At 37.6% G+C, this 12777-nt stretch overlaps 2 protein-coding genes across 4 annotated transcripts; both read right to left on the bottom strand.

Annotated features, from left to right (window-relative positions):
• Positions 1-336: 336 nt before the first annotated feature.
• Positions 337-8289, bottom strand: LOC114156152 (chorion transcription factor Cf2-like). Of its 2 annotated transcripts, none has more exons than XM_028036416.1 (7): positions 5921-8289; positions 3717-3881; positions 3331-3483; positions 2857-2982; positions 2697-2729; positions 1802-1948; positions 337-1713 (listed from the first exon to the last, which is right to left on the bottom strand). In XM_028036416.1, the coding sequence occupies exons 1-7, from the start codon at positions 6108-6110 to the stop codon at positions 1010-1012; spliced, it is 1518 nt and encodes a 505-aa protein (XP_027892217.1). In that variant the 5' UTR covers positions 6111-8289; the 3' UTR covers positions 337-1009. The 2 variants fall into 2 exon arrangements, with proteins under 2 accessions (XP_027892217.1, XP_027892218.1); XM_028036417.1 differs by having other exon boundaries at positions 2857-2946.
• A 441-nt stretch (positions 8290-8730) lies between these two features.
• On the bottom strand, positions 8731-12262 carry LOC114156153 (granulins-like). Of its 2 annotated transcripts, none has more exons than XM_028036418.1 (6): positions 12098-12262; positions 10252-10401; positions 9836-10138; positions 9508-9681; positions 9169-9312; positions 8731-8937 (listed from the first exon to the last, which is right to left on the bottom strand). In XM_028036418.1, exons 2-6 carry the CDS (start codon positions 10399-10401, stop codon positions 8857-8859), a joined length of 852 nt encoding a protein of 283 aa, XP_027892219.1. In that variant the 5' UTR covers positions 12098-12262; the 3' UTR covers positions 8731-8856. The 2 variants fall into 2 exon arrangements, with proteins under 2 accessions (XP_027892219.1, XP_027892221.1); XM_028036420.1 differs by lacking the exon at positions 12098-12262 and adding an exon at positions 11417-11436.
• Between the last annotated feature and the right edge of the window lie 515 nt (positions 12263-12777).

Raw genomic sequence — 12777 nt, 5'->3', positions numbered from 1 at the left:
ATTTCCTTAATTTCGGGGAATTGTGATTGGCCGATACTTACACGTGAAGCCCATCTTATCCCCTAATCTTATCTTCGTCAGCAAAGGTTTAAAAATCAGTCTTCTTCCTCTTATGCTCTACAGTGAGAAGTTTGACTGACAGACCAGCCCACCAGGTCAGGTCTGGCATTCAGCCATACTAAAGTTGGCCAACAAAAAAAAAAATCAGCTCCTCTGAGGGGGCCCCATAGTGGCCCTGGGGCCCTAAGCGGCTGCTTAGTTTGCTTATGCCTTGGACCGGCCCTGATGGCAACTATTCGAAATGTTTTCTATTAGAGAATGACTTTTACCGTTACATAACCCAATAACCACTTAGTTTAATAGTTAGCAACACTTGAAGCTGGTCATTAACTATATCCTACAGAATTGGCATTTTTTAACACAGTTGTATGTCTCAACCAAAAACTGATTGTCAAAGCAATTCTATCATCAAGGGTGTACTCAGTTTTCCACACTACATGACAGTATGAAATTCTAAGAATCTATGTAACAAATATAAATGATATATATGACATTTATTTGAATGAATACTGCTGAACAAGCATTACAGTTGGGTATAGGTTCTGTCACTAGAGCACAACATATGAGAACAATGCTGCTAAAGGACAACAATCACAGAAGATTTGATTCCTGGAGAATTTCAGCCATGTTTGACAGGGTTCTTACAGGTTTCAGTAGGATAAGCTTAAGACCTTTTAAAGACGATCATGAATTAAATCTAAGACCAACATGACATATTACCAGAAACATTCAAATTAACATTTTAACAAAAGAAAGCTTTTTTGTTATCAATTTAAAGATTTATGTTTATTCACTGAAAATTATCAATTTAGCTCTCCATTAAATCAAAGCAGCTATCTTAACCTAAGTAATCTTCTCAACAAAACACTTATCTACATATACAACCTTATAATACTTAAGCCCTTTAGCACCAATTTCAGTTTTAAGGGTTTTCAGTTAGACAAGATTTTCAAATTTTAGACTTTTCAAAGCCCTGCGTGAATCCAGGTGTGATCATATTGTAGACTTTGTATTTAGTCTTTGATTTATGAAAAGTCTTATGCTGCTGAAAGCGAGACTGGCTTGAAAACTGCTTACCACATGTCCCACAAACGTTCTTGGTGTTGTGGTTCTGCAGGTGTTGGTGTAGACTTTCACTGAGCATCAAACGTTTCCCACAAACCCCACAAATACAGATTTTGTCCCCTGCGTGTTTCCGCACGTGCGTCTTTAGCTTGTGGAAGTAATAGAAGATTTCTCCACATGCCTTACAGTAATACGACCCATCACGGTTCTGAGTGGCAGATAACTCTGTTGTCGCTGTACTCAGATTTAGGTCTGCTAAATGACTTTTTGCATGCTTTTTGCTTGGTGGACTAAAGTCAACTGAACTTGAGGATGCTGATTTGGTCGGGATAGATTCCTTGGTATTGCTGCAGGATTTGCCCTTTGTTACAACACCGGTTTCATTTGGTTGCTGCATTTTGCCAGCTGAATCCAGTACTTTACCAAAGCCATTATTCTGACGACTTTCCACGACAATAACTTCCCTTCCATCTTGGATACGAGTGTTCAGGGAGATGTTCATGCCACGGTCTTGATTTAGGTATAGACAGTGTTGCTGTGGTTGACTGCTACCAGAATGTTGGGGATCCACCACATTTAGAAGTTGGCCTGAGAAAATTGAGGATAAAAAAAAAAGTTTTACATGGACTGTTCATGTAGCTGTACCATTGACATAACATGACTTGTAGTTTGATACCTGCTGCTTTTTCTTTCATTTGAAGCAGAGGTGAAGTTGTTTCCTGCTGCTGTTCCATGCTGCTGAGCTCTTCCTCATCTTCCTCGGAGTCTTCGAGGCCCGAAGATTCTTCTTCAAACATGACAGTGTAAGGCAGACGATGATTCCCTGGAGAGAACAGCATTGCTGTATTATTATTTCAACAAAAACATGGTAGGATTTTTGGCTTAGTGCCTAATAAGACAAATTTAAGCTTCCAGAAAGCAAAAATAAAGGGGAACAAATACACACTATGACAGAAACCTAGAAATCAGGCTGCTGCACCTTTGAACAATGCGAATATTCAAAATTCAATTTGTAAAATCTTTCATTATTCATTATATTCAAAATAAAGATATTGTTGTTCAAATAAATTCAAATACTAAAAACTGTCCTATTCATAGTAAGGAGAGCAACTTGTTTAATAATCTTTTTTTTTCCTTTTTGACAAGACAAAAAAAGAATTAGAATAAATAATAAAAATAATATTACCAATTTTTCTATTAGTTGGAACAATTTCAAACCCCATTTAAATGAAATACATTCTAGAAAATTTTAAGATTTGTCTGGTAAAGTCTTAAGATTTTACCAGTAAGATATGAGATCACCAACTGTGGGTCATTTTATGCACTACCTAAATCTTAAAGAATTTATGAAAATTTACTGTTTGGGTACATCAGTAGAAAAGAAAAAAAAAAAAAAAAATCAAAGTTAGAAAATAATCCATCAGTTATTGCTACATCTGACAACCACAATGGAATAGATGCCTCTGGACCATAAAAAAACAACAAAAAAACCCCAGTAATTAAGCACGCAAAAAAAAAAAAAAATTAAGACATTGGTGGTCCTTTATGACATATGAAACATACATACTGACCTGACCCTTGTTTTGTCTGCAGAACAGTATAACCTGGAAGAAAAAGAGAACACTCATCTTTAAGTGAATGAAAACATTATCAAACATTACACATATAGCATTATGCATGGTTAGTTCCTAACTGATGCAAAAGTAAAAACACATCTAAAAGTAAACCTGCCATGTTGTTTTGATAGGTGGACTTTAAAGATGCATCTCCGATTAAGGACCTTCTCGCAGCACGGACAGTGCCAGTGACTTCTTTCCTGAACTTTGTCAGAACACATACATGGGATCACAAATCTTTCTGCAAACAGAGAAAAACAAATTTGCTAATTAGGGGCAAACACTTAGTTTAAAAAAAAACACCAAATGGATCGTTCCACAGTCAGCTAATGAGCCATTAATTAAATCATTTATTGCCTAAAAAAAAGCATGCGAGTTGCTCCATAAAAAGCTAATGTTTTCAAAATTATATGGAAATGATGCTTGATGTGAATAATATTAATGCACAGTAAAAGTATGAGTTTTTCATTATGCTGCCTTAAGTAGCCATCAGACAATAAGTACTACATAAAATGTTTCAAGGACATTGGAAAAATTATGGTATGAAATTTTATTCAACAAAGTTCTCAAACGTAATGTTTAAACCTACCAATGTCATCCTGAATAAAATGGACAGCTATATCATAATGTCTTTTCATCAGGTGGTGCTTTGAGGCAGGCACTTGCTTGAAACAGAAGAAACAGTTCTCCATGGTTGAAAACCTGAGAAGGCGCTCTTTGGAGATGAAGACAGTCTGTTGCCCTGGGAGGCGAAAAAAGATTTGATTGGCTCAAAGAAAGGATGAGTGCCACAAAGACATTTCTGATGCTTGAGACATTGAGTGGAATAAGCAATTCATATTTAGGGTACACCAAAAATGAATCAAAGCTATGCTTTGTAATAAAGTATTAGAAAGGTGTTAAGCGTTTGTTTACGGAGAAGAAAGTTACTTTATGATCAGCAACAATTTATGGCAAAATAAACATAATTCTCACCAACAGTGGCACTAAAGGTAGATGTTTGGGTCTTGCTGTTAACTCCCGAGTCTGGAGCAGATGGGCCAGAAGGAGAATTTTCTTCTTTAACAGCAGGAGCGTTACTGCAGTCAGTGACAAGCTTTGCAGCAACCTCTGTAGTTGTAGTGTTGGTTACATGACAACCTGCACAGAAGAGATGAGAAGAAAAAAAAAAACTGATGAAGAGCGCACCTCGATGTACAGTACAGACCAAAAGTTTGGACACACCTTCTAATTCAATGGGTTTTCTTTATTTTCATGACTATTTATAAGGCAAGAAATCCCACTTATTAACCTGACAGGGCAGGTTGACCTATGAAGTGAAAACCATTTCAGGTGACTACCTCTTGAAGCTCATCAAGAAAATGCAGAGTGTGTGCAAAGCAGGAATCACAGCAAAAGGTTGCTATTTTGAAGAAACAATATAAGGGTGTTTTCAGTTGTTTTACACTTTTGTGTTTAGTGCACATTTCCACATGTGTTATTCATAGTTTTGATGCCTTCAGTGTGAATCTACAATGTCAATAGTCATGAAAATAAAGGAAACTCATTGAATTAAAAGGTGTGTCCAAACTTTTGGTCTGTACTGTATGTTCTGGAGCAGAAGGTGTGACTCTCTTTTCCATTAGTCACAATTAATTAACCTTTCAGGATTTGTTTTGGTGAGAGAAAACCAAAGTGTCTACATGAACAACATGAAACTTAACACAGAAAGGTTTTAAACAGCTGCTTATATTATATCTGAAGATACCATTTTATTTTGCTATTGAATCTGCATATGTCTTAGAAAAAACCCCACAAAAGTGAGTAAATAGTTTAGGTCTTGACTGGGATGTGTGTATGGGCTGCAGCGATTAATTGGAATAATTGTAATGTAAAAAGTCAGTTTGCTTAAAGAACACATGCTGAGCAGTAATTAAGTCAAAACTGCACAAAAATGTTATATTTAAAATTTTTCTGTAGACATGTGCTACCCAGAACTCCTTAAGTTGTCTAGTTTTAGTTTCACCCAATTGCATTTCTGTAAAAAATAAAACAAAATAGAGAAAAATCTCCTATTAGCACCTTTTGTTATTCAGTTATTAACAGGTTAATCCAAAAAAGGTAAACAGATAAGCCCAACAGTAGGCTAAGCTTTTCACATGATGATCTTAGAAGTATTTTTTTGGCTGCAGATGCTTCATTTGGTAAAAATGATTACGTGTTTACTAAAGGAACGTGTTATTGCATTGAAGGCAACATTTTTTTTAATTCCATTTAAAAGGTTAATTGAATTTTTTTTATTTCCATTTTTTAAAGCTTTTCCAATATTGAACACACATATGTATATAAAAAAAACAGCTTACACTGTGGTCAGGCCCAGGGATGGAGATGGGGAACTAGAAAATTCCTGAAGAAATGTAACCGGGGCCTGCCAGAGTGTGCGGGTCGGTTCGGACACAGCGTTCTGATGCATCAATGCTAAGCTAAGCTAAAAAAATTACAAAGTAGCATGTGGAGAATCACAAGAATGTTGACTGAATGTTAGTCACTGCTCTCCCTATGCATTGTTATGGGCAGGCCCCAATGAGTGCACCATCCCCAGCAAACTCAAGCTCTGTTGCAGTCTGTCTGTATTTTACAGTCTCCATCTTGTGGACTGTGGAATGTCTGTAAAAGATTCCACTCATGTTTTGCAGAGTTGCGTCTTGCCTTCAGCCATTTGCTCCTGTTTTCTCAGCAATACCTGCAGTGGGCCAATTTCTACTTTATTTGGATGAAGCTAAGACAGAACCTTGTCATGACTGATTTAGCACGGTGGTGCAGGTTTAGTGAATGAAAGAGGTGAGCTCATTTCAAGTGAAGACATTTAATGTTGCTTGCACCAGGATTTCTATTTTGAAAAATCCCAGATATCAATTACTAACAACCCATCAACTGTGCTTAGTGTTTTATATTTACACGTATTTTATAGCAAAAACCCGTCACTAAAGAGGATTAGCGCGCCACTAACATGTAAACAAGTGGGTCAAGGCGGAAATCGCACCCAAAATTCACACAAAGCCTCATGGGGGCTGGGAATAAGATGGATAGTCTGTTTGAAACTGGGTGCTTGTGATTAATTAAACAGGCAGACACAATAAACCATAGTTTCTGTTGAATTCATTAATCATGAGAATCAAACCAATACGGCATGGACTGACCTTGTTTCTTTGGCAACTTTTTCTTCAGGATAATCTCCAACAGAGACGAGTGGCGCTTGTTTTCCTCCTTCAGCCGGGTGACCTCTTGCTCGTACACTTCTATAGTTTTGTCGATGACATCAAGGATTTCGGATGTAGCAGTTCGCAGTCGCGCAGCCACAAACAACTTTAGCTCCTCCAGTTGGCTCATTTTCACCCACAATAACTTAGTTTTACCCACTTAAGACCTTTCGGACACACGAGAAATGCTACTCCAGTCAAAGAACATTTCCGCTCTCCGCATTCAAACAGCCGGTTTAATCTGCGGATTACATGACCAGTTTAAAATGTCGCCCCCTCTCGCACCGGAGTGTGTTGGACGCAAACACGAGAAGGCAATATTCAAGAGCATATTAAGAATTTTCAGAACCATAAGTTTAAAAAAAAATGCAGGTGACGTTCAAAAAACGTTAGATATGCCAGTTTACTAAAAAAAACACCCAACATTAAGTTACATTTTGTGGTCCACAATACCAGGACTACTAAAGTTGGCCAAATGCTCTCCAGAAATTGTCAAAAGACAATTTTTTTATACTTCAAGTGTATTTTAGGGTAGAAGGAAAAAAAAATGCAATCTCAACCACTTATAGGGAACTGTAGCTTTAGTCAGCCAACCACACGTCCAGGACATGGGCAGCAACTCTTGCAATTCTTTGGTTCAACTGAGTTTATTTGATCCAAACAGAGTTCTCAAGATTTACTCTTTTCTAAAACTGGCAGTGGCAATAGAGCATAATAAAATTTATTGAAAAATGTTGAGCAGTGATGGAAACTGTCCGTTTGGAACTTTCTGGTGATCCCAAGAGAAGATTCACTCCTCAAAGGCGTTGCTACTAGCTTCAGTCAACTTAGTCAGTGGTCTCTGGAAAGAACAATTCATTAAAGTTCATGTACTCTTAATACACATTACAAATTGTAATGCAGTACATTACTGTGTACAATTTAGCCACGCAATGGCGGTAAATCACCGTGGCCAGCATATATTTTAAAGAGTCTTTTTTTGGTTCCAGTCAGGTAGCTGCCAGTTTACTGTTAGCTTAATGAAGAGCACATAATGTTGTAGGAGGACTATATTGTGGGTCTCTGTGAGGGTTTTACACAGACCAGGTCACAGAGACGTTGAATGGATTCCAAAAAATATTCTTAATTTATTACAAAAAGTCCAAAAATAGTTCAAAAATGATGAATTGGGCCCAAAACTGAGGTCAACATAACAAACTACAACTCAGGTAGTAACACAAAGAACTCAAGCACAAAACTGACCTAACAAACTGGACATGAGGGGAACTTAAATAGTGGCTGATCAGACCACTACTAACACACAAGGGGGTAATTAAACACACAAGAACTTAACAAATACTGGTCAATACATTACTAAATCTTTAAATTAAACAAATATTAGAACTGAACTAACTTCCAAAAAGAAGAAACATTAAAGAAATGGTCAAATTAAACTAAAGAAGACCAAATTTCCCCTTCGCCTGGCAAACAAATGGAATGACCCACTGAGGTTTTCCAGCCTTATAAAGACAGCAATTAGTTGGAGCTCTTCTGTGTGATTCCAGCAGCATCTCCAAAGGAAACTGGTAACTCAAAAGAAAAAGAAATTAATTTGTTGCATTTAACAAAAAAAAAAATAAAGAACTGACAGATAAAGTTAACTAAATGTGTGCACTGCAAATAGTTAACTAAAGAGTCAGGCTAATGAAAATAATTTTAAAGATAAAATTCTAAACTATTCACTAATCAATATGTAAAATAATGTTAAGGATGAATAGAAAACGATTACCATTCAGATCTCTGTGGGACAGTAGGGACAGCTGTCACAGTCTCATATTCAGGAGTTGGACTTGGCCCCTTAAATCTAGTAAAATGAATGCTCTTTCTTGTTCCAACCCAGAGTGAATTTGGTGTAGTAAACTTGTCTGGTCTTTAATTAGTCCTCCAGTCAGTGTAACTGAGCAACGTTAGTTGTTCAACGTTAGTGCCTGACCTTACAAAAGCCATGATAAAAGAATAAATACTAAATGTGTTCATAGACTGACTTCTCAGGGTTGAAGTTGTTGTGGCTGCAAAAAGTAGGCTAACAGCATATCAGGACAGCCTGTGCTTTAAAAATAGTATGTTACTAAAGTCCATGTGCAAAGGCACAACCCCAATACTTTGTGTTGTTGCTGTATCTTTTATTTTGACATTGTCCTACTCAATTATTCTGCCTACTTATTAATTTAGTATGTATGCTTGTCTGTTTGCTGCATGCTTGTAGGCATTTCTTACACAAATGCCTACATACATGCAGCAGTTGGTCTTTGAGCATTACATGTAAAACTGTCCAGGTGTTTATGTTCTGTATATTTATCCTTCCCCAGTCTTTCTATCATTCAGTTAACAACAAATATATTAAAGAAAGGTAGAGACGGTGCTCGTAAAATATGAAAACCCTGATCAACTTTTGGCAAGTGAAAAACAAACCTTTTTGATAAAGGTATATAACTTTATTTAAAAAAGAACAATCTGCAATTCAATTGTCAACATTTGAAATGTCATAAAATATTTGTTCCTCATTTTAATTTGCAAAGCAGGTCATAATGAATAGGAGAAAACTTAGAAACAGTTAATGAAAATAAGAAGCTGGAATAAGCTGTCATTTTTTTGCATCTCTAAATATATTTTCAATCAAAAAGCTTTGACCTGAGCAAGCCTGAAAGCAGATAGACCCTTTATATTAATCACAATAATCTCAGAAAACTGTCATCTGGAGACAACCTACATGAGGTAATAAGGCATTAAATGACTTTATTGGAAATGTTGAGCAAAACCGAGAGTAAAATTCTCCAAGTACAATCAAATAATGCAATTTCAGTGCTTTTGGGGTGTCCAAGTCGTCGTCCGGTGGTCTACGTTGTGCATTGGGAGGAAGAGGGGTTACACTGGTATCCATACTCACAGCAGTGCTTCCCATCCGCACAGCACACGCCCTGAAAATTATTCACAGAGTTAAAACAAAAGTAGTCACAAAGGTTTTACAATCAAGCAATATTCATCCCATATTTCTGGACAGAACAGATAGAGTTTCTGTATCCCAAATTACTTTTTACTTTATCCTTTTGCTTGTACCATTCCAACTTCTATTGTGAAGCACATAACTGTTATGTGTTAAAGTATGTGCCAATGATTCCCAAACAACAGAACAGTTGTGCAAGTCATACCAGTGGGTAAGGACAGCAGTTCCACTTGTCTTTGGGTCCCTTGCAGCAACTTGAGCCACCTGGGCAGTAAAATTTGTCATCACAGCGAATGACTCCCTGATTGAAGGAGTTAGCACTGGCTTCTGTCAGAGCTGTCAGTGCTGTCTGCAAAATTAAGATAGAAAAAATTAGATAAAAACTAAACATGCAAGCTGACTATTCTTCTGTATCTGTTTAAATGTATTTTTAATATTCATTTTTGCCAATCTTTTTGTTTTTTGGTAAAGGTGCTATCCATTTGTGGCCGCTAAGGGGAGCAGAAATATAATCGGAAAGAAAAACTGCCATACTGTGGTATACCTCCTTCTTAGTGCTTTTGTTCTCAGACACTGAAAGAAGAGAAGCTGGGACTGAAGTCAGAGATTTTTTGTAGGTGAACAGATCCTCCAGTCTTTCTCTAACACATTGAGTGTAAGTGTGGTCACAGTCGTAACCGTATGGACAACAGTGGAAGCCGTCCAGGCAACATTTTGCCTACAAGACAAAAACGTCTTTGAAATTAGTTATTAGAAATTGTAGAAATTAGTTAAAGAACAGCAAAACATGTTTTCAAGAACTGGATTGAAAAAACAAAAGGAATTTCTCCCAGAAAGTGATTAATTGCTCATCAGTTTGCAGGTCTACTTACAGGAGATAAGGGGCAGCAGAACCAGCCACTCTTTGGGTGTTTGCAGCAAGTCGTGCCATCAGGACATGCGGTGTAGCTGTCACAGTAAACGCCTGAACTTTTTAATTGTTCTGGGGAATTGTTTTGTTTGACCTCCTCAAAAGGGGTCAAAGAGAGATCCGGGGTGCTCGACACCTCTGCAGCCACTTTCCTCACAATCGGTATGGTGATCCATGGTTGGTATTGCTTCACACACATCTGAGTGGCAAGGTCACAGAGATAACCTGAGGGACAGCAGTGGGCTAGGTCACTGCAGCAGACAGCCTTCACCCAGACAAATGCAAGGAGGGAGAATCAGTGACACAAGTATTTTAAAGCCTACTACATCACCACACCAGTGACTTAAACGTGTCAGTGTTTCAAAGAATGTGACGTACCTTTGGATACGGACAGCAGTTATATCCACCAGCAGTTTGGCAACAGGTTTCCATATCAGAGCAGGAGCTCCCATCAGGACATCTGATGGAGCAAGATGCAAAGCCCCACAGAAACACTCCTACACACAGCCACACAGTCATCCTCAACATCTAATGGAGAGAGAAAGTCAGTGTTAATTTTTCTAGTATGAGCAGCTGCAGTTTTTAGAAATTTGATTGTTTATTTCAACAGGATAACACTGCAGTTCACAGCACCTGTCTGACAAAGGCTTCCTCCAGGACCATAAGTTTTGTTTTTTGGACCACCCTCCATGTTTCCCTGATCTAAATCCTATTGAAATATTGGGGATGGGTGGGAAGTAAGGTTTACAAAATGGGGATCAGTTCTAGATGACTGATGTCTCTTAAGGAACAGCATATGAAGCAATATTCCCACCAGCGTAAGCCCAGGCACTTTCATCAAGCTAATTTTTAAATATGACCGATATGAATTGTTACTCTGCTTCTTTCTTGTTCCTGTTTCTTCTTTTTGTATTTTGATTAACTTATGTCACAAATATGACCCAACGACACAAAAGCCAAGACCTTCTGAGTCATTTCATGTTCATGGCTTTCGTTGCTAGCATTAAAAGAGACTGAATCATTTTCCCACGACCAGCAGAAACCTTCTGAAGCCAACACAGAAGTGGTTCTGCTGGCATTTAGTTTGTGGTGTTCAGTTCAGTATGACTCAACTGGTTTAAGTTATTCCGCATTCCTAAACAGGTCAATGATCATTGTAAATCCTGTTTTAAGCCATATTACAAAATTATGAAACATGACTCACTCAGAAATGTGGGTCATGTCTCATCACCAAATATAGAAGAACTGAGCATTTAAGCAGTCACCATAAATCTTTAGTGGGGTTAAGGTCGGGGCTTTGAAAAACAAGCTTCCCAGAGTGTTGTGGATCAGTTTTCTGTTGTAACATCCAACTGTGTCCGAGGTTCAAACATTAATCCGAACTGCACCAAGTTACCACCATCAGATGGAAAATAATTCCAAAAATTAGTCATTGTCTACAGTGTAAAAGAAACTGCAGAAAAACAGCTGTCTTAGTCTACTTTGAAGCCAGACTTAAATTACTATAAACTAAGAGGATGTGAGACAAGATAGAAACACCTGCCTGAAAGTAAACAACTTCTAGCTTCACTTCACACTCCACATCGACAAGTCAACTGTATCAGGAGAAATGTTTCATGGTCAAATGAGACAACGTTCAAACACTGTACCAAGAATTAAGCAGCCATCACCATGCTTAATAATTTTATGTGTGTTTGGGAAAATAATCCCAAACACACAAGAAGAAAACCAGCATTGAAACAGATAAAGCAGGCTGACAGGAAGCTTCTGAAGTGGTCCTGACTTCATGCCACTTATTCTAGGAATACAGTTTACAGCCATTAAAGTCAAGTTTGTGGCAACCAATTCAAATTATATACCAAGATGATATATCCAGGCAGAATTGCGCCACACGCTTGCCGATGTTGACAAAATGCTTGCAGTCAAAGTGAAACTTGCTAAGAGACATTTAGCCAAATATAAACCAGATGGGTGTTTGTGTACATTTGAACCTGTATGTACACACACACCCGATTCTTGCTGTTTAAAAGTTAGTAGCATTGCATGTCGTGTTTCAGGTCAAGCTGATCAAAAACACAATGCTTCATATAAATCAATAAAAGTCAGAACAGAATATTCAGGCCAATGACGTTTTTAAGTAAAGCTTTCACTGTAGCTGTAAATTATGGTTAATAAAACAGCTACATGTAAAAAAATAATTCAATGAGACTTATTGAAGTATTACCTTCCGCCAAAGAAGTGATTGAAAAGCTTCCTGTCACAAGGTTCCCACTTCCCTTAAATGGTATGCCACTCTCGCTCTTCATAGCAGAAAGTAGACCCTCCCTCTGTGCATAGTCAAGATGTGCAGAGGGAGCTGCGCGTTTTTGGCTTTACAGTGGAGGTGGGTGTTGTAATCACTATACAAGGCTACAGGCGCACGTGCAATTTTTGAGTCATAAGACCAGTCCAAAAAGTCTAAGTCTTTCCACTACATGAAGCATGTAGAAACATGCCAAAGACACTCTAGAGTTTTAGACTTTTATTTTAAAGATTACAGACATTTATTCCCTGGATTTTAACAGTTTACAAACCTATATGCAAATGAATCCAAAGCTTAAAATTTTCATATTACAGCATTTATCTAAAAGCTGTATTTCCAAATTTCCATGTCAGAAATGGTTATATAATTAAAAGATTTTGATCAAGTTTTGAACCCCTATGTGTAAACTGTTAAAGAGTCAAGCTCCTTCATTTGCTACTTTATCATTTTATGTTGTCAGTGCAATACAATTACCTCCTTGAGAAACACACTTCACTTTGCTTTTGCACTGAGCACCCAGCAGAAGTGGTTTGAAGACAACTAGAAAGATGTTCTCGAGGGGCCTAGCGAAAGCCAAGACTTCAATCTAAGAGAATTTATAG

The sequence above is a fragment of the Xiphophorus couchianus genome, chromosome 13, assembly GCF_001444195.1.
Source record: "Xiphophorus couchianus chromosome 13, X_couchianus-1.0, whole genome shotgun sequence".
Taxonomy (NCBI): domain Eukaryota; kingdom Metazoa; phylum Chordata; class Actinopteri; order Cyprinodontiformes; family Poeciliidae; genus Xiphophorus; species Xiphophorus couchianus.
Note: the sequence above shows the minus strand (reverse complement) of the source record. Positions and strands in the feature narration are given on the sequence as shown.